The 19,591-nt window shown below is 46.2% G+C and overlaps 1 protein-coding gene across 3 annotated transcripts in view; it reads right to left on the bottom strand.

Moving 5' to 3' along the window:
• Positions 1-19,591, bottom strand: part of LOC143356786 (acetylcholinesterase) — a 101,582-nt gene that overhangs the window by 25,945 nt on the left and 56,046 nt on the right. The window contains exons 1-5 of one of the 3 annotated variants that reach the window (XM_076792757.1): positions 19,155-19,309; positions 7,418-7,741; positions 5,203-5,433; positions 2,133-2,424; positions 335-970 (exon numbers count right to left, since the gene is read on the bottom strand). In XM_076792757.1, the coding sequence (XP_076648872.1) occupies positions 335-970; positions 2,133-2,424; positions 5,203-5,433; positions 7,418-7,730 (1,472 nt within the window). In that variant the 5' untranslated portion in view covers positions 7,731-7,741; positions 19,155-19,309. Of the gene's footprint in view, positions 1-334; positions 971-2,132; positions 2,425-5,202; positions 5,434-7,417; positions 7,742-11,689; positions 11,885-19,154; positions 19,310-19,591 lie in introns of those variants that run through there. The other 2 variants (XM_076792756.1, XM_076792758.1) reach the window with 2 other exon arrangements.

The following is a 19,591-nucleotide window of genomic DNA, read 5'->3' as shown; positions in this document are numbered from 1 at the left end:
GACTATTCCAAGTCCTTTTATCTACCTTCAAAGCTGTCTCTTCATCATCGAAATCAATTTACCAGCTTCCTATAGCTGGTCCAGCTGCTATACACCTCTTAAAGGACCAGGGACCAAGAACAATGGGGACAGTTAGAGTACAAGCGAATGAAAATAGGAGGCAAGTGGATACATTCGATCTCCGAGCAAGTGTCGAAGCCATTGTCCCTAAACTGAACGAATAGTCTCTACGAGAAGCGCGAAGGAAGACTTCCGACGATCGGCAACAATTTTACGAGTTCGCTACAGCTTGTTCTCGAACGGTACAAACCCCGAAGACACCTATCCCGCTCACCTGTGCTTGTAGTAGTACATGTAGACGGTGTTCCCTGTCTCGGCGTACCGTTCGGCGAACTCGTTCACGTTGCAGGTGAACTGGTAGTCGCCGACGATCTTGTCGAGGGCGTTTCTGTTCGCGTGGGGGTCGTCAGGGTGCAGCCAGTCCGTGTACTCGTAGATGATCGCCTGTCTGCCCAGTTGGCTGACGTAGGGGTTCAGCTCGGAGATCGCGCTGACGAACTGCTCCCTGGAGACTTTCACGTCCTCGGAGCCGTCGATGCGGAACAGCTCGGTCAGGTAGTAGATGATGAAGTAGAAACCCTCCTCGCTGTTCGAGCCCATCATGATGTTCGCTTTCTTGAAGGAGGAGGTCGCCAACGACTGTTGCGGCGTCTCGTCGAGGAACGCGCCGTCTATCACCGGGACGAACGGGAACTCGCAGATGCCCAGGGTGCCCCACTCGTTCTTGACGAGGTCAAGGGCGTCCTGCGCCAGTAGACAGTCGATCACCGCTTGCAGGTTGTTACGGTCGTGCGGACAACCGACAGCTTCCGCCAGCCGGATCCCCCTGACTATCGACTCCTCTCGCGAGATGATCGCCCAGGGAGCCGTCGGCGAGCCGGACTGCATGATCGCTTGGTTGAACAGGTGCCTGGAACGTAGGAAATCGTCCGGCAGACCGATCAGGGGACGTAGCAAATCGGATAGGATCGAAGCGACTATCGTTCGGACCAGGCATGTCCAATTGGAGCGACGTTTTCATAGAAGAATTACTTTCGTGGGGAACACCGTGTCTTGGGTGGAGCCAGGGCCGTCCGGAGCAGGCTAGGACCGCCCCGGAGGCGTGGCCGAGCTAGCGCACCGCGAGACTCCGCCTCTTAGGGTTCCAAGTCGAACATGCCTGGTTCTGACTAATGAATCTCGAAGTGTAGCTCAAAGTGACCATTATTAGGACCAGGCATGTCCAATTGGAGCGATGTTTTCATAGAAAAATTACTTTCGTGGGGAACACCGTGTCTTGGGTGGAGCCAGGGCCGTCCGGAGCAGGCTAGGACCGCCCCGGAGGCGTGTCCGAGCTAGCCCACCGCGAGACTCCGCCTCTTAGGGTTCCAAGTCGAACATGCCTGGTTCTGACTAATGAATCTCAAAGTGTAGCTCAAAGTGACCATTATTAGGACCAGGCACGCACAAAAAGAAAAACGAAAAATTAATTCGATGGAGACCACCGTGTCTTGGAGCGTCCTTGGATGCCTCCGAGGTTCGCAGGCCACGCGGATAGCAGTGGGAATGGGGGATAGAGGCGTGGTCGAGCTACGCCCACGACCAAAACCACGCCTCCTAGGGCTCCAGGTTGGACGTGCCTGGTTCGGACCAGTGATTCTCAAAGCGTAGGTCGTCATGCTGGCTATTAAGAAGTCTCTAGACATCCACGGTGGCGAATTGCGAGTTGAGAATCGAACTCTCGAGGACCTAGCCAGTTTGCGAACCACTGGTTGTCGTCAGCTGCGCTGCCGTTCATAGGCCCGCCAGATCGCGTCCGCCCTAGCGTGAGCTCACGATCATCTAAACTTATGATCGGTAGCGGTGTACGTTCCAGCAGGCGTACAACGTGTGTGTGTGTGTGTGTGTGTGTGTGTGTGTTGCGTGTATACGTGGTCAAGCAAAGAAGACAAAGAAGTAAGAGAAGAACGAAAAGGAAAAGAAATGAATTGCGAACAGAAACGAAAGACAGCGAAATACGTGAAACAGAGAGAGAACAGAGACAAAAGAATTTGAGCTCGCGTGTGTAGTGACTAAGGAGAATAGGTATGCACCTTGACAGAGGCGAGAGTAGGTGCATAGAAACGGAAACGGCGCCCGCGCTCTCTCCGAACAGGGTCACGTTGTCAGGATTTCCGCCGAACGCAGCGATATTGTCGCGGACCCACTGAAGGGCCATCATCTGATCGAACAGACCGGCGTTCCCAGGTACGTCCGACGTTCCGAAGTAGAGGAAACCCAGGCTGGCGACTCGATATTGCATCGAGACCAGAATCACGTTCTCCTCCGACACCAGGGTTTTGTGATCGTAAACGTCGAGGGTCGCCGATCCGGAGTAAAAGCCACCTACAAGGATTTGTCGCGCGATTCCATCTCTCTCTCTCTCTCTCACCCTCCTGCTTTTTTTCCGAGGGCTCTCCGCGTTCCCTCGGCACGGGGGAAAAACCTCCGTTTCTCCCTTTCTCCCTTCAGCCCAGAGACGTGCTCCCTCGCTTTCGGATTTCCGGTTCCGATTGCACGCGACACCCGGCATCGTCACTGGCCAGCGCCGACCCTTCGGCTGCGCTCACATCTATCGCCTTTCTTTCGATCAACACAGTAATTCTTAATCGCTAAAATGGAAGGCTTCCAGACATCGAAAACGTTCCAGCTACCGACGAGATGTCTGTGTTTGAAAAATAATCTAATAATTACGTTCGTACGGGTTCTCCTGCAGTTCCTTCGGGTTCCCAAGTGTCACAGCCAAAGGGTCGGCGAACAAAAAGGGAGAGGATCGCGGTCAGGTGTCCGGGAAAAAATATTGGGATAGGTGATCCTCAGTTGGTCGCTCGAGGATATTAGAATTCGGAATCGATCGATTCGGAAGTCCTCCTCGAGCGGCCAGGGGATCCAAGACAGCGTTGTCTCGGATCGTGTCTCGGGTCCCGCACGAATTGATCTGGTCGACCTACGGGCGACTGGCGTTGAAAGTTTAAAAAAAGCCGGCTGGCTGGAAATAGCCGGCCACGGGGGCGAAAATAATCGTTTCCCGGGGTAAGAGGCGACCACCTGTGCGAAAGAAGCGGTGCGCGGCGCCCCAAATCAGAATTTACCTGTTCGGAACCCACCTAACCTCTGGAAATCTACAGGAAACATCACCGAGGATGTCCAGATCTTGATCGAGGGCAGAAAACACAACCCCTTGACACACGAACCGAATGAAATTCAATTTGACGAAAGGTGTGTGTATGTTCGTTTCAAGTCGTAATTTTTGAAGGTTAACAAAGGTCGCTTACTAATTAATTTCACTCGAATTAAAAAACAGATGTGTTGCTGGGATCATAATGGACATATAGTTGGTAATATTAAACGATATTTTATGAGTACGACGACACAGGGATCACATTTAACAGGACCTTGTATGTCAACAGGTTCAAGACATGTTCAAGTTGTGACTTATATGAAATGCTATAGGGTACAAAAATTTTCTAAAATTGTTTATCAACAATAACTATCGAGTTCAAGGGTATGTCTACGGGGTATTGTTCGCTTCAAATCACTTTCCAACTGAATTGACAAAGCTTCATCCCCCCATCTGAAAGTCATCTTAAAGATCTCTATTCTATTAGGTTGGCAAGAAAGTAATTTCGGTTTTCACTAATAGATAGCTTTATGTTTTGTTTGATTGATTTCTGTTAACGTTGCGTTTGTTTTCCTTCTGACATTTCATAACTGCATCTTTTAGGTTACTTTTGAAGCAAATTGCACGTAATTTTGATTAGAATTGTTAGTTCTGTGTCAATTTGAACATGGAGTGCAAAAACGAATATTATAGGCACATATTGCTTTTTTATTTCCGTAGAGGTAAAAAAGCTGCCGAGGCTTACAAAGATATATGTGAAGTTTATGGTGTGGATTGCTTAACAGAACGCACGTGACAGAATTGGTTTAAAAAATTCCGTTCTGGAAATTTCTCACTTGAAGACGACCAACGTTCTGGTCGACCATCTAAAGTTGATGACGACCACATGAAAGCCATTATTGAATCGGATCGTCATATAACTGTCCGAGAGATTGCAGACAGGTTAAATGTCTCGCATACAACTATAGAATATCGTTTAAAAAGTCTCGGAATCGTTAAGAAGCTCGATATTTCGGTTCCACGCGAATTGAAAGAAATTCACTTCACGCAACGCATCAACATATGCGATATGCATCTCAAACGAAATGAAATCGACCCTTTTCTGAAGCGAGTCATCACTGGTGATGAGAAATGGGTTGTTTGCGATAACACAACTCGAAAACGATCATGGTCGAAGCGTGATGAATCAGCCCAAACCACACCGAAAGCTGAATTGCACCAAAAGAAGATCATGTTGTCAAATTGGTGGGATTGCAAAGGTATTGTGTATTTTGAGCTGCTCCCAAGGAACCAAACCATCAATTCAGATGTTTATTATCGACAACTATCAAAACTGGACATAGCAATCAAAGAAAAACGGCCAGAATTGGCAAATCGCAAAGGAATCGTGTTCCACCATGATAACGCTAGGCCACACACATCTTTGGTAACATGTGAAAAGTTATTGGAGCTTGGTTAGAAAGTGATGTCACATCCACCATATAGCCCTGACATTGCACCATCATATTATCATTTATTCCGAAGTTTACAAAACTCTTTGAATGGTAAAACTTTCACTGATGGTCTGAAATCGCACTTGGATCAGTTTTTCACCGAAAAGGATCAGAAGTTTTATGAGCGCGGAATTATGAAGCTACCGGAAAGATGGCAGAAGATCATAGAACAAAATGGAAAATATTTCACTGATTAAAATTCATTGCTTTGATAAAAAAGATTGGATTTTATTTCACCTAAAAATACCGAAATTACTTTCTTGCCAACCTAATAGGACAGAAAGAATGCTGAAAATCATCTTTCACAGAAGCACCTCCGAAGGCGCATACGGGAATATGACGAATCGGGAAATTGCTAACACTGTCTGAAATAATGTATTGCATAGGACTAACGAAGAGATTAATTTTGTTGAGGTGTTCGGTGGAATTGACAGTTGCCGGCGCCGCGCACGGTCCACCCTGCGAAAACGGTCTAGTGATCGGACGGAACAGGTGTCAGCTGGAACTCACCACCGAATATCCATACCATAACAGCGGCATTGGTAGGCCTAGGATGCGGCGCGACCACGTTCACGTAAAGGCAATCCTCGCTGCGCGGCGTGTTCGGATTCCACATGGTCGCGCCCGCGAAGTCGCCGAACACCGTGTCCAGGATCTGCACGCAGCTGTTCGGCATCGTCGTCGCGTTCAGGATGCCCTGCCAGCGCGTCGCGGGCCGTGGATGCCGGAAACGGAGCAGACCTGCAACCAAACACCGCGTCCCGATCGTCTACTCCGACATTTTACCTCTCCTTGCTCTACAATTCCTTCTTTGCCTCCCCCTCCTCCTTCAGGATTTCTCAAAAAATTCAACAGAACAATTATCTACCCTCGATTCCGCCTTCAATTTCAATCTATCTCGCAGCAATTTCGTCACACTGATCTCTCCATATACGTCGCCAACGCCTGGATGATAAACGTCGCGGAATTATCCCCACTACCGCGGGCTATCCCGCTAGGGGTCGCTGAGCTCGAGAGGCCTCGGTAAACATAACACGGCTCGGGACATATATGGAGAATTCTCGGTCTCCTGGACATATATGGAGAATTCACTGTACCTATCTTGATTTTATTTTTATCGATAAAGCAGATCCCTATAGGAATGCAAATTTCGATCGAATTTCCCGCCGACGGTCGTGAGAGGCCAAAACTCGCGAACACTCGCGTATAATGGGATTCCGAAGAAGGGAAAATGGTGGATGGTGGTGCGAGACGATCGTAGACTGGCCGTCCATTACGTAGGGACTTCGTAGCGCGTTCAACCGCTCGATGCAAATGGGTTAATGGACCAAATGCGCGCCGATAATACCGTGCTACATTGTTTCGGCAATACAGCTGATCGGCGGCGTCGGTTAACATGGCCGGCAACAATGGCCGCCACTTGCAACCTCGATCGACCGTTCAACCGTCTTTTGTATTTTTATAAAACAATCGATCAGCCACACCGTAAATAAAATAGAAAACACTTCTACGCTCCGCTCCGCCATTCGCATGTGATCCGTCTAGCTATGACCGATTAGTAGACCGTGGATCTTCATGCAAAATATAAATGGTCTACGTCAATTGTAAGTAGTACTGCGGATTTTATGCATTTGTGACAAAAAGGTGTAGGTGTCATTTCAAACACGGTAAAAACACTAGAAGATTTTAAGAATACTGTTATATTATTTGCCATCTGTTCAACGTATTAAGAAAGAAAATGAATTTCTATTTCACTCCAGTTTGTTGGAATTCAGATCGAAAATTTTTATTTTGCATAAACATCCGCAGTCTAATTATAATTTCTCTATTTTATTTGATTTCTAATTATATTTCTCAGCGCAAACATTTTTACGCGAGGAAAAGGGTACAGGAACATTCTTAAATTCATGTTTTCCCAGTTTTGGATTTCTTCTTTTCAATTTTGTCACGGATGCATGAAATCCGCAGTCTACTGATTAGTTGTGAACACCACGAATTAGTTTGTGTACTCGATACAGTATACTGAAAGGTATCCAAAAATTGAAGAATAATTGATGTACTGAAAGGGTTGCAAAAATTGAAGAAGAATACAGCTGCAGCACGTGGCTCGTAAAATGAAGTACGAATTAATTTGTGCGCCTAAGGTGTCGATAGGAATATCAAAATTGAGGAGAAATGGGGCTGCAGCAGGTGCTTGGTAAAGTGAAGTACGAATTGACTTGTATTACCTAATATATCGAGGGGGTTGCAAAACATGAAGAGCAATTAAGCTGCGTCAATGAAGTACGAATTAATTTGTGCACCTAAGGTGTTGAGAGGAATATCAAAGTTGAGGAGAAATGGGGCTGCAGCAGGTGCTTGGTAAAGTGAAGTACGAATTGACTTGTATTACCTAATATATCGAGGGGGTTGCAAAACTTGAAGAGCAATTAAGCTGCGTCAGGTACTTCGTGAAACCAAGCACGAATTAATTTGCACCCCCAATGTGCCGAACGTTGAATGGAAAAATTGAAAAGGTATGGGGCTGCGGGGGGTAATTGGCGAAACGAAGTACGAATTAATTTGTGCACCTAAGGTGTTGAGAGGGATGCACAAAATTGCAGAGGAACGGGTCTGCGGCAGGTACTTCGTGAAGCGAAGTACGTTATAAATGCATAAGCAGCCGCGGTCTATTTCCGAGTACAGATACATATAGAGTGTACATCCCGGAGTAGGTGGAACGTACCGACAGGTTTCTGCGCGTAAGGGATCCCGAGCCAGGCGTCGACCTCCTTCCCCGTGGTGGCAGTCATGGTCTTACCCCTGACCTTGCCCTTCCTGGTCTGAACCACCAGCGGATCGTCGTTCGAATTGAGGGCGGCCGGTCTTGGCAGCTCCTCGCTCGTTCTGAAATCCTTCGCGTCCTCGTGCGACATGTCCGCGTGGTGTCTGCTCTTGTGGGACGGCGAACACCAGCACACGTCCAGCTGGACCAGCAACGTTAAGCACAGCACCATCAGGGCCTCCAGTTTCGTCAAGGAACTTCGGTTTCTTGGCATCGTGTCCTCGCCTGCCAACCCACACGTTCGCAGTTTAACTTCCAACAGAAATACTCGCGTTAACTGCGGCATAATTTCGGACACAGACTTAAGATCCGTCTTGGTCTTGATCCGACGGGTCTTAAGTCTGTGACTAAACTAATCACATTTTTTCCTCTGTATTATCGATATCATGAATTCTCATTATTATTGACACCAGAAACGTGCTTCAAGTTTTTCGCTTTATTTCGCAGAGAATATAGCTCAATTTGTAGCTGTATTTTCATCCAGAAACCTCATCCAGTGATATAAAAATGCTTGGATTCCACGGCATGCACATCGTTAATTTTTGGCCTAATTCTATCTCTTATATTACCAAATATTTGCATAATCTCGTCAGCGCGCGATAGATTGAATTTTCCCCTTTCGAACGAGCCCTTTCCCAGCGAAGAATATTCTCGTATAAGGACGAAAAGTTGAGACCCGTGAAACCATTTTTCGCCTATTTTTGTCGGTAACGTGGTCACTCTACCTTATCGCGAATCTACGAAGACCGGGCAATTTTAAAGAAATTGAATTTCGAAATTCAATTAATTTTGTGCACCTCGCTCTTTATAATTGTAACGCGTACTGCAAGCTTTCCCTGACTATATCTTTTCTCGTATTTCACAAGAGGTTACATTGCATTTTTAATCCTTTTCCTGGAAGCCATTTTGTGGCCAGAATTCGGACATTTTCATTTGATCTAGAATATTTTCATTTTTGACCTTTCTCGTTTGGTCTATATAATAAAATTTAGCGTACACACTCGCACCACACGACGAAGTCGTTTAGTAATGTAGGAACTGTTTTGAATTATGCTGGACTAATATATGACATAGTAATTTTTAGTGGTGCCTCCTCAATATCAACTTTCAATCAACTCATGGGTTCTAGAAAATGTTGTACACTTTTATAAACTTCGTTGGCTCCACGTTTTCTGCAAGCTGTAGGTACCCAGGTCTGGCGATGCCCGGGTCTGTCTCGACCCAGATTATTAAAATCATCCACTCATCCATTCACTCGATCCACTCAATTTCTGGCAAAAGATAAAGACTAACGACAAGACAAAAATAGAGACTAATGTTTCTACAAGAAGTACCATCAGAAATATATTTACAAACATCAATAATTGAAGCTGTGCACACGTCCAAAGCGTCGTCAATTATGCATGAAAAAGGTTTGCCATTCGAGGGTTAATACCACAATGGTAACGCTATTTTCGGTGAGACCTTCACAGGTTTCACAGTTTCGGTAAAACACCTCGGTCAATGTTAACGATATGTTTACAAGACTTTTGTCAACATGTTCCGGACATTCTCCCGATTGAAACGATACCAAACACGATACGGTTTGGATCGTTTTTCCGCGTGTAATCCACGGTTACGTGGGACCTCGATTATCCGAACTCTGAATTCTCCGTTGCACGAAGCGGGCAAGGACCAATCTCGCCGGAGAAGAGGGAAACCGGTGGAAAGATTTTTCCGTGGAAAGTCTTCGCTGGTGAAACGTGATCTTCGGTCACGAAAAGTAATTGTTTCCGTTTCCGCGAGGGGAAACAAAGCGGTCCCGGTCCCGGTGTTCCAGCTTCCGTCGTCGGAGGCGTAACCGAAACGCACTCGTTCGCAATCGAGTGCCTTTGGTTGCGCGAAAGCGGCTCCCGTGCTTTCCCTGCTGTCTAGCAGAGCGACAGAGAAAACGCTGCAGAGGGAACGACAGACAGAGAACGAGTGAGAGAGAGAGAGAGAGAGAGAGAGAGAGAGAGAGAGAGTGTGTGTGCAGCACCGTTTAATGCTTCTTCTCGTGATAAACGAACGACGCTGAGACGACGACGGCGGCGGCGGCTGCTCGTTCCGATGGAAACGAGCCCTTTGTGCGGCGCAGATCGCTCGGGAACGATTGTTACCTTCTTGAGGCGGGTCTCCGGGCTCGGCCCGGGCCCGAAGCCCGGAGCGGAGCGAAGCAGAGCGAAGCGGTGCCGAGCGGAACGGAGACTCGATCTGAAACGCCGCTCTGATGGGATTCGGCGTGCTCGACGCCCGATCGATTCGCATTCGACTAATTGGAAACGGTGTTGGGCTTTGTTCGGCCGCGTGCACCTCGACGCGTTTCCCCTGTCGAGCTTCCATCGTTTGCTCCGTACCAATTAACCGGCTCTTTCGACGAATCCACGACGAAATCGACGACTCTGCCGGCTGCTCCGTCGAACCTGTTACACATACCTGTCTAGGATTAATGGTATCCGGCCTGGATCTTCTTTTTTAGGTGCGTTCCGTCAAAGGCCCTTTCATCCTGAACGTACAAAGGGTCCAGTCACCGGTAGGCTATCAGAGACGACGGGTGCCGTCAGTTTTCTGAGAGGACCGGAAAGGACTACGTTTACGCGAATTTTTTCCACCTCGTTAAAAATATTTTCGACGTACACGACAAACATGTTTTCAACGCGGCACAGTGATAAACGGGCTTTTCGAAATTTCGAAACGGACCGCTCGATAATCCAAGATAGAATCGTCCAACAATGCGTGATATCGAAGGATTAACGCTAAACCGACCGATCATTAAAAGCGTCTGGTAAATAAATTTGTATAATTTCAATGAAGTTGTAAAAGAGAAGTTGAGGTTCTTTCATACAAAGCGTCAACTTGATAACGATTACTAATGCATCGATAACTGACAATTTATGTTTGAAGCGTGAAAGAATTGTACGACTTATGAGATGAAACGTTCTGAAGTTGGTCACACGAAAGAATGAAAGTTGCGGGAACTACAGATACGATTTATTGTTATCCAATGATACAAATGCAAATGTTTACAAGCGTTCTTTAATATTCTGTGAAGAAAGTTTGCGAAAATGTCGAAATTTAACTATGGGACAGGTTTAAATTCTTGAAGTGGTATTGTCCTCTTTCTGTGATGGCCTCCGCCATTTTGGATACGCGAAGAGTTTAAAACAAACGCTGAGTTAGTTCAATCGAATCACTGTTCACAAATAAATTGTACCAAAGAGGTGTTCAAAATTGTTTTAGTGAAATTATAAATAATGAGAAATGTTTCGAACGAAAAGGAGACCTGAGTGATCTGTAGCAGATGCGTTAATTAAGTGAATAACAAAGTACTAAAAACACGAATGAAAGTTATTCAACCTCATACTTCTTAATAAATATTTTCTTCAGATTAAGTTTGAGTTTTTTCAAGCGAAGATGAAGATATCATTAACGGAGGTGCGTGTTGATGATCGAGACGAGCCAAAGAGAACAGTCGACACGAAGAATCGGGCCTGGATCCTCGAAGATCTCGCGTCACCGCTCGATCGAGAGCTCGGTCCGGCGTAAATCTCCGCCGATTATGTTCGTTGTCTCTCACGCGTCCACAAGGAAATATATCGGCCAGGTCTACACGAAGGTCCGCGTTGATTAGTCATTTCCTTCTGCGTGGTTCCGTCTGCGTTGCGGGTGATGGTGCGTGCACGCGCGCGCGCGCCGGTTACACGCAGTAGATCGAGGTGTTACACGCGGAAGCGTTCGTGAGAGAGAACAGAGCGTATTAGTGTCATCAGGAATGACGATTTATTGCCCGGTGAGCACCGTTCGCTCGCTAATTAACTCCGTGTCGCGGTGGCAGTGGGAGGAAATCAGCTGGTGGCTCGCTGACAGCGTTGCTCCCGCTGCCGAGGAGAGAGGGGGAGAGAGAGAGAGAGTGAGAGAGAGAGAGAGAGAGAGAGAGAGAGAGAGAGTGAGAGTGAGAGAGAGAGAGAGAGTGAGAGAGAGAAAAAACAGGAGAGAAGCCATCGCAAAACCACAGGAAACCGAACCGGAACTGGTCCCACGGGAGAAAGTCGGCGCGATCGTTCCCCTCTTTCCCTACGGTTCGTTCGAACTCGCGGAGATTTTTCGCGGTTTGTTTTCCTCGCGATCGAGGACTCGCAAAGTTGCGTGACTTACCAAACGGTTTCCGGCGAAACTAACCAGACGCCAGTTAGGGTTTTCTCGTGCGTTCGGTATCCTCGGGCTGCTCGCGACACAACGGAACCGTTCCAACGATCACTCTCACACTCGCCGGGCACGCGAAAACGAAAAGGGGAAGTCGGAGCTGTGCGACGCGGCTGCCTTTCCGTCGACGCATAGGCGAACACAGGCCTCCCGGACCCGTCGGGGAAACGATAGTTACGTCGGCCGACGAGGTGGCAGCATCGTGCAAACCGCACCACGCGACGGAGCCGTCGGGGCAACGAGTCCGGCCCATATTTGGGTCGGTCCCCGTCAAGTCTCACGTCGTAAAACCAACTCCGGCGTTCCCCGAAACGCATCTGGAGTCCCTTTAACACGATCGACTCTTTCGGCGATTTTCGTACACCCTCGGTGCCGCTTTGGACAAAAAAAAAAAATGAGACGACATCGAAGAGAATGCTCGGGATACGATCCTGTTTGCTGCGATTTGTTTCCTTTTAAACGAGAGAAGATTAACCTATTTTACAGGGGCTCTTTAAACACCTATCGTCTATCTGTCTACCTGGTAATGTCGTTCTCAAGCTTCTTTTACACACTTTTACACAATCTTTATAACCCCCTCCATCGAGCGGGTCGAATCTAAACCGCTTGGAAAAGAATCTAATTGAAAAAGGATAAAATAATAGTAAAGAGATTTAATGCAGTTTAATTGATTTTCCTTTTTATTTTTCAAGCTCGTTTTATATCTATAATTTTACAGAATCTTTCCAACCCCTCCATCGAGGAGCGAGCGGGACAAATCTAAACCGCATGGAAAAGAATCTAATTGAAAAAGGATAAAATAATAGTAAAGAGATTTAATGCAATTTAATTGCTTTCGCTTTTTATCTTTTAAGCTTGTTTTATATCTATAAATTTGCACAATCTTTCTAACCCCCTCCGTCGTAGAACGAGGGTCAAATCTAAACCGCTTGGAAAAGAATCTAATTGAAAAAGGATAAAATAATAGTAAAGAGATTTAATGCAGTTTAATTGATTTTCCTTTTTATTTTTCAAGCTCGTTTTATATCTATAATTTTAGAGAATCTTTCCAACCCCTCCATCGAGGAGCGAGCGGGTCAAATCTAAACCGCATGGAAAAGAATCAAATTGAAAAAGTATAAAATAATAGTAAAGAGATTTAATGCAATTTAATTGCTTTCGCTTTTTATCTTTTAAGCTTGTTTTATATCTATAATTTTGCACAATCTTTCTAACCACTTCCATCGACGAGCGAGCGGATCGAATCTAAATCGCTTGAAAAAGAATCAAATTGAAAAAGTATAAAATAATAGTAAAGAGATTTAGTGCAATTTAATTGCTTTCGCTTTTTATTTCTCAAGCTTGTTTTATATCTATAATTTTGCACAATCTATTAAACCTCCCGTCGCGAGGCGAGGGTCAAATCTGAGCAGCTCGAAGAAGAATCTAATTAAAAAGGGATAAGGTAGCAGTGAAGAGTTATCTCGAATCTATTTCCGAAAGGATTAAAGCTCACGGTCGCCTTTACAGGATTTTCTTCAAACGTTTCATGCGCTTCCCAAGTGTTTCCCAACACGTTCCGCGATGATCCTAATGAGAATGATGAAAGGGACGAAAGAATGATCTCTGTGAAGGGACAATGCCGCTCCATCGCACAGTAGTTTCTCAGGCTACTAAGTTTTTATAGAACGGTGTATATGGAACGGAGAGCTCGCTCGAAGACGATAGAGCCTTTTATCTCAATGCTGCGGATTTTATACGTTTATAGGCGGCCGTTAATAAAGCGATGGCTATTGTATCTTTATTACACGTAATGGAACAGAATGATGATAACATGGTGTCTCTATAAGAAATAAATCTGTCTCTCGAGAGTGTGTCTTTATAAGAGGATAAACTGCGGATAGAGATGGAGTGCAGAATGCTCGACACTGAATCGGGAAAGTGGTTGCTCGAGTATTAAACGATGAAAGCTCGAGTCTTTCGCACAACACAGTTAGCGTGCGCGACTAAATAAAAGTAATACCAATAAACGATAATCAGTGGACTGCGGATCTTCGCGCAAAATAAAAATGTTGCGCATTGTGGGAAGCAGAAGTTAAATAAAAATTCACCTCTTAATCATTTCGATGCGTTCAAAACATATTCTTAGACTCTTCTAATCTGTTTTATATTTTACTCAGCCAATTTTTTCATAAATTGCAGAAACTAAATAAATAAAATAAATGTATGCCGTGTTCCATACTGTTTCGATGGAGAATACAGTATTATTGCCAGTGGTCGTTGCGTTACAGATTTTGATGCATTCATGGCAATTACAAATAAAACTGCATTAAAATGTACCGTTATATAAAATGACAAATCGTCTCCAATTCTAACGCCGAAATATTGGAACGATTAGAATAAAACGGCGTTCTCGCACAATCACTTTCCAACTCTTGCGGCGGCTCAGTGGACGAAGACAATACTGATCAGACAGGAGCCAGGAAGTTCGATTGTCGACGCGGTTCGAGAGTTGAAAAACTAGACAAATTTTCTTGGAGGATTTTTCTATGGATTCTATGGAGGATTTTCTAGAGGATGTTCTCGGTGAAGGTGCGCGTTCCTTCGGGACAGCAGCCGGACATCGAAGCTGGCAACCACTCGGTCACCCAGAAAGAGAGAGAGAGAGAGAGAGAGAGAGAGAGAAAGAGAGAGTCGCGGTTTATCCTGGCTGATCGATACAGCCATAGCTCTCGTTTATTTATGCTCTTTGCCAGCCTCTTTCCGCGTCTCCCTCTCGAGCTCCGGCTCGCGATTCGCAACGGTTTCGTTTGCGAAACGCTCGCTCAAAGTTCCTCGAGCACCCTCGACACTGCAGATCACGCCAATCGACCCCCCCCCCTCTCTCTCCTCCCACTATTTTCCCACCCTGTCCAATGACCGTTTGGTTCTCCAGCCGGAAAAACAAGCGGAACATCCAGCGCGGTCGACCGCGTGTTCTTCGAATAACTAGCATAAAGGACCAAAGAATCAATCCTAATGGTGCGTACACACCAAACGAACGAACCCCCGCTCCGAAAAAATTATGATTATCCGCTCTCGCTATGGTAATCAGCTTACTATAGTATTATAATTACATTAACCAGTTGAGGGGAAAAGCCTCGCGATGCTTAACCACTAAAAAATTCAATTTCTATCGTAATATGTCCCGAAAATGTTGCAATTGAAACAGGCGATTCCCGAGATCATTCTAAACAACTTTTTCCTTTGCGAGAATGTTCCCCGCGGCTTTGTTGAAGAGTTATCAACGAAAAACGCAGGCCAATCAGAGCGCGGCTCCAGCGGACCAAGCTCGGCCAATGCCAACGCCGCGCTCCGATTGGTCCGCGTTTTTCGTTAATAACTCTTTAACGAAGCCGCGGAGAACATTTTCGCAAAGGAAAAAGTTACTTCAAGTGACCCGAGGAACCATTCTTTCGTTCTCCGGTATTTTTGGGGACATCGTGTACATTAACCCTTTCGTCCCGAACACACATATTTACCACACATATTTTCGACACATATGTACCAGCCTGATTCAAAAATTACTGAAATGCCAAGAAAGCAAGATTTCACCCACTACCCCTACTATGATAGGAAAAACCTATCCCCACCCCTATCCCTATCCCTTTCCTCTGTGGGTGAAAACCTATCATTTTTAGTACAACTTACGTATCCGTTACACTGTAATGGTTAAAATTTCAATTTCTATATTCACGGACGAAAGGGTTAACACCCACAATATGTGGGTGACAGAATTATTTGTGCCGGTTTTAAAACGAATTTTTACGTTGATATATTCATTGTACCAAACTCGATTAGGATCTGTAACATGCAAGAAAGTAGGAGGTTTACTCAGTATCATACATTAAATTTTTTTCAATTTTTATTTCATTAAATAACTTACTTCGATTTTATGGAATTTTGGGTGTTCCTAGTTTGGCGATCAAAGTGTTAAACCTGCAGGCAACAGTAGTATTTCTTGATTAGAACGCTTCATGAGTAACAATCTTATAGTGAGAATCTAATGAGACAGATTTTCACATTCTGAGGGAAACAGAATGTACCGTTTCAGGATTCAAAAGCACGAGCTTACTATTACACATATTTCCAGAAGTAGAATCAGTCAACATCAGTCAGACAGCTGTCGAAAGCGGCGATCATATTGCGATCGCAATAGCGTAGGTAAGGTATAGGGAAAATCTATGCCGGATTTCTAGTTTGGCGATCAAAGTGTTAAACCTGCAGGCAATACTAGTATTTCTTGATTAGAACGCTTCATGAGTAACGATCTTATAGAGAGAATCTAATGAGACAGATGCTCGCATTCTGAGGGAAACAGAATGTACCGTTTCAGGATTCAAACACACGGGCTTACTATTACACATATTTCCAGAAGTAGAATCAGTCAACATCAGTCAGACAGCTGTCGAAAGCGGCGATCATATTGCGATCGCAATAGCGTAGGTAAGGTATAGGGAAAATCTATGGCGGATTTCTAGTTTGGCGATCAAAGTGTTAAACCTGCAGGCAATACTAGTATTTCTTGATTAGAACGCTTCATGAGTAACGATCTTATAGTGAGAACCTAATGAGACAGATTTTCACATTCTGAGGGAAACAGAATGTACCGTTTCAGGATTCAAACACACGGGCTTACTATTACACATATTTCCAGAAGTAGAATCAGTCAACATCAGTCAGACAGCTGTCGAAAGCGGCGATCATATTGCGATCGCAATAGCGTAGATAAGGTATAGGGAAAATCTATGCCGGATTTCTAGTTTGGCGATCAAAGTGTTAAACCTGCAGGCAATACTAGTATTTCTTGATTAGAACGCTTCATGAGTAACGATCTTATAGAGAGAATCTAATGAGACAGATTTTCACATTCTGAGGGAAACAGAATGTACCGTTTCAGGATTCAAACACACGGGCTTACTATTACACATATTTCCAGAAGTAGAATCAGTCAGCAGCAGTCAGACAGCTGTCGAAAGCGGCGATCGCGTTCCGTAATCCGACAATAGCGTAGGTACGGTGGTATAGGGAAAATCTGCGCCGGATTTCCTGTTCGTGTTCGCTCGCGCCGAAAGCCTCGCGAATCATAGTGCCGTGCTGGTATCGGCTTCGATGCGGCTTTGCCCGCTGGAAAATACGCATTACGACGATCCGGATAGCGCGATTATACGTTCGGGAACTGGTTTCCGTGCGGGCACCGATTAGCGGCTCCGCCGGGCGCGTTCGCGACGATCGCGCTGGAAAATCGCGCGCATTACCCGAGGAAGAATGGAATTACGATTGTCGTTGCTCGTTCCGAAATTAACACGAAAAGAGAAAAAGGAAAGAGGCGGGAGAGATTTCTTCTCGGTCGAGCGTCGACGCGGGCGGCGGCACGCGGCGCGTAATTAATTATCGAACGATCCTCGGCTCCGTCGAGGGCCAGGCTGATTTATTCATGCGAGCGACGCGCGTTTACTGATACCCTCGCGAATTTAAATAATCGCCGACGTTTCCACCTATTTGCATTTCCCGCGCGCGCGCGCCCCCCCCCCTCCCCTCTTTCCCTGGCAATCAGCAACCCCCACGCGATTTTCGCACCTCGTTAAAATCGTTCCAACCCCTCCCGAAGCCGATTCTCGCGGTGACGGTTCGTCGACAAGTTCTGCACATAAATCAGGGATGTTTTTGTATAAATTCGGACGTACGGTGGCTCACGAAAGCGTTCGAACGCCTTTTTTAAACCAGTATCACTTTTTTTTTCGAATAGGACTGAGCGAGGCCTCTCAACGCAAGTGAAAGAGGAGAAAAAAGAAACCTTTCGATATCCCAAAGGCGGGGCCCTTATTCCCGCTGGATGGCCCTTACCAACGAGAGTCCTCTAGAGGTGGTAGGACGCGAAAGGGACGCCTAGGGCCTCTCAGCCAACATCGGTCGCCGCCAAATTGTCCATAAAATCGAACATTAAAAGAGACCACGTCGAAATAACATTGGAAGAAGACCCTTCACCGTCTTCGAACACCCTCGAACAGTGTGTGTAACTTACAATTACATCGGAGCAATTTATCCACGGAAGATCGTGGAAACCAATGAAGACAATTCTCAGAATTATTGCCCTTGCTCGCTCCGCTCACTGTGCAGCGACCCAGTTGCCGGAATCCCTTGAAAACAAACCGAAAACCGAACGAAAGAAAATGAGAAAGAAGGAGCAAAGGGGCGGGAGGGGAGGGGAGGGATCGAGTGCCGAAAAGTTCATTACGCGGCCTCTCTCTCTCTCTCTCTCTCTCTCTCTTTCAGCTCTCCAGCTTTCAATTCCGTCGCGATTGCTCTTTCCTTCGCGCGCGCTTCCTCGCGAGGAGCGAAGAGATCATTTTCCTCTTGTCCGCGCGCGTCTCGGTTGCGGCGAGGAAAATGGAATCCGAGGAACGAATTAGCATTGACCGGGGGAATAGAGCCATGCCAGGTAAGTAACTAATTGGTCCAGGGGGCAGGGAAGCGAATCGAACGGCGAACGGAATCAAAGCCCGGCCTCTTCCACGGGCCGTCGGACTAATTGGAGCTCTCTCTCTCTCTCTCTCTCTCTCTCCCTTCGTCGCAGGGAGTCAATTAATCTCGCAAGTCGACGAACAAGCGTCTGCTGTCCGCTTCCTTCTCTTTGACGAGCCGCCGGAAGCCGTGCTCGAGGGCTACGCGGAGAGACCGACTGGTTTCAGTCGCGGTTCTCCGCTGGGCTTCCTTCGAGAACGAAACCGTCGACTTGTACCGAACTGGTTCGGGCGTCCGAAGCTGTCCGAGTCACGCCTCTGATCGAATTATAAAAATTCTTCAGAATTATTCACTTCGGGGACACCTTCTGCACACGGTACCGACTCCAACGAGCGTTCTCAAATTGATTGCACAGATTGTTATGCGGTGTCTACCAAAAATGTATTTCCCTGAAAAGGGTGATTCCCAAGGTCATTTGAAACAACTTTTTCCTTTACGAAAATCTTCTACGCGGCTTTGTTCGGGAGTTATTGACGAAAAACACGGACCAATCAGAGCGCGGCTATAGTGGGCGGGTTCCGGGTGGGCGTGGCGTTGGCATTGGCCGCGCTCCGATTGGTCCGTGTTTTTCGTTAATATCTCCTTGACGAAGCTACCGGGAACATATTCGTAAAGGGAAAAGTTATTGCAAATGACCTTGGGAATCACCCTTTTCAAGAAAATTTATTGATTGGAAGACGCAGAAGCCAGAGGAGCATTTCGTCTTGTAAGAATGTCGATGAGTCAGATTCTTCTAACGTGTTCCTAGAGTTTCCTGTTTCACTCGTTCGTCTTCGTCAGGAATGGATTCATTTAATTCAGGTATTATAATTATGAGAATTTTCACCGGAGACAAAGACGACGTGGTTTTAGCGTCGAAGGGGACTGTACTCACAGTGTCCAAGTCGATGCGGTGGTTAAAGATGTCCGAGGGTGAGATAACGGCGAAGATGATGGCGGAGCTGGAGGAAAGGCCCTTCCTTCGATGCTGCGAGGGGCAGATCCGCTTTTCCCGCCCTTCCGTCTACATTCCCAGTTCACGGATCATCGCTCGGCTGCAACAGTCAAGTGGAAAATTGAGTTCCCTAGGATCACCGGTGAAAAATTCGATTCGAATAGGTCACGCGGGTTAGCCGAGCCCTTGCCCTAACGCAGCCACCGGGAGCAACGACTTTCCACGCTAAATCCACCGTTCCAGAAAATTCAAAACGAGTCTGGCCTGGCGGACAACAAATTTCCAATGAAAATTCTCTATAAAATTCCAAAAAACAATATCTATCGTACTCCATATCTCCAAGCTAACTTATGGCTGTATCGAAAAGATCCACGGTC

Source organism: Halictus rubicundus, chromosome 8, assembly GCF_050948215.1.
Source record: "Halictus rubicundus isolate RS-2024b chromosome 8, iyHalRubi1_principal, whole genome shotgun sequence".
Taxonomy (NCBI): Eukaryota; Metazoa; Arthropoda; class Insecta; order Hymenoptera; family Halictidae; genus Halictus; species Halictus rubicundus.
The sequence above is the reverse complement of the archived record's forward strand: the minus strand, read 5'-3'. Positions and strand labels throughout refer to the sequence as shown.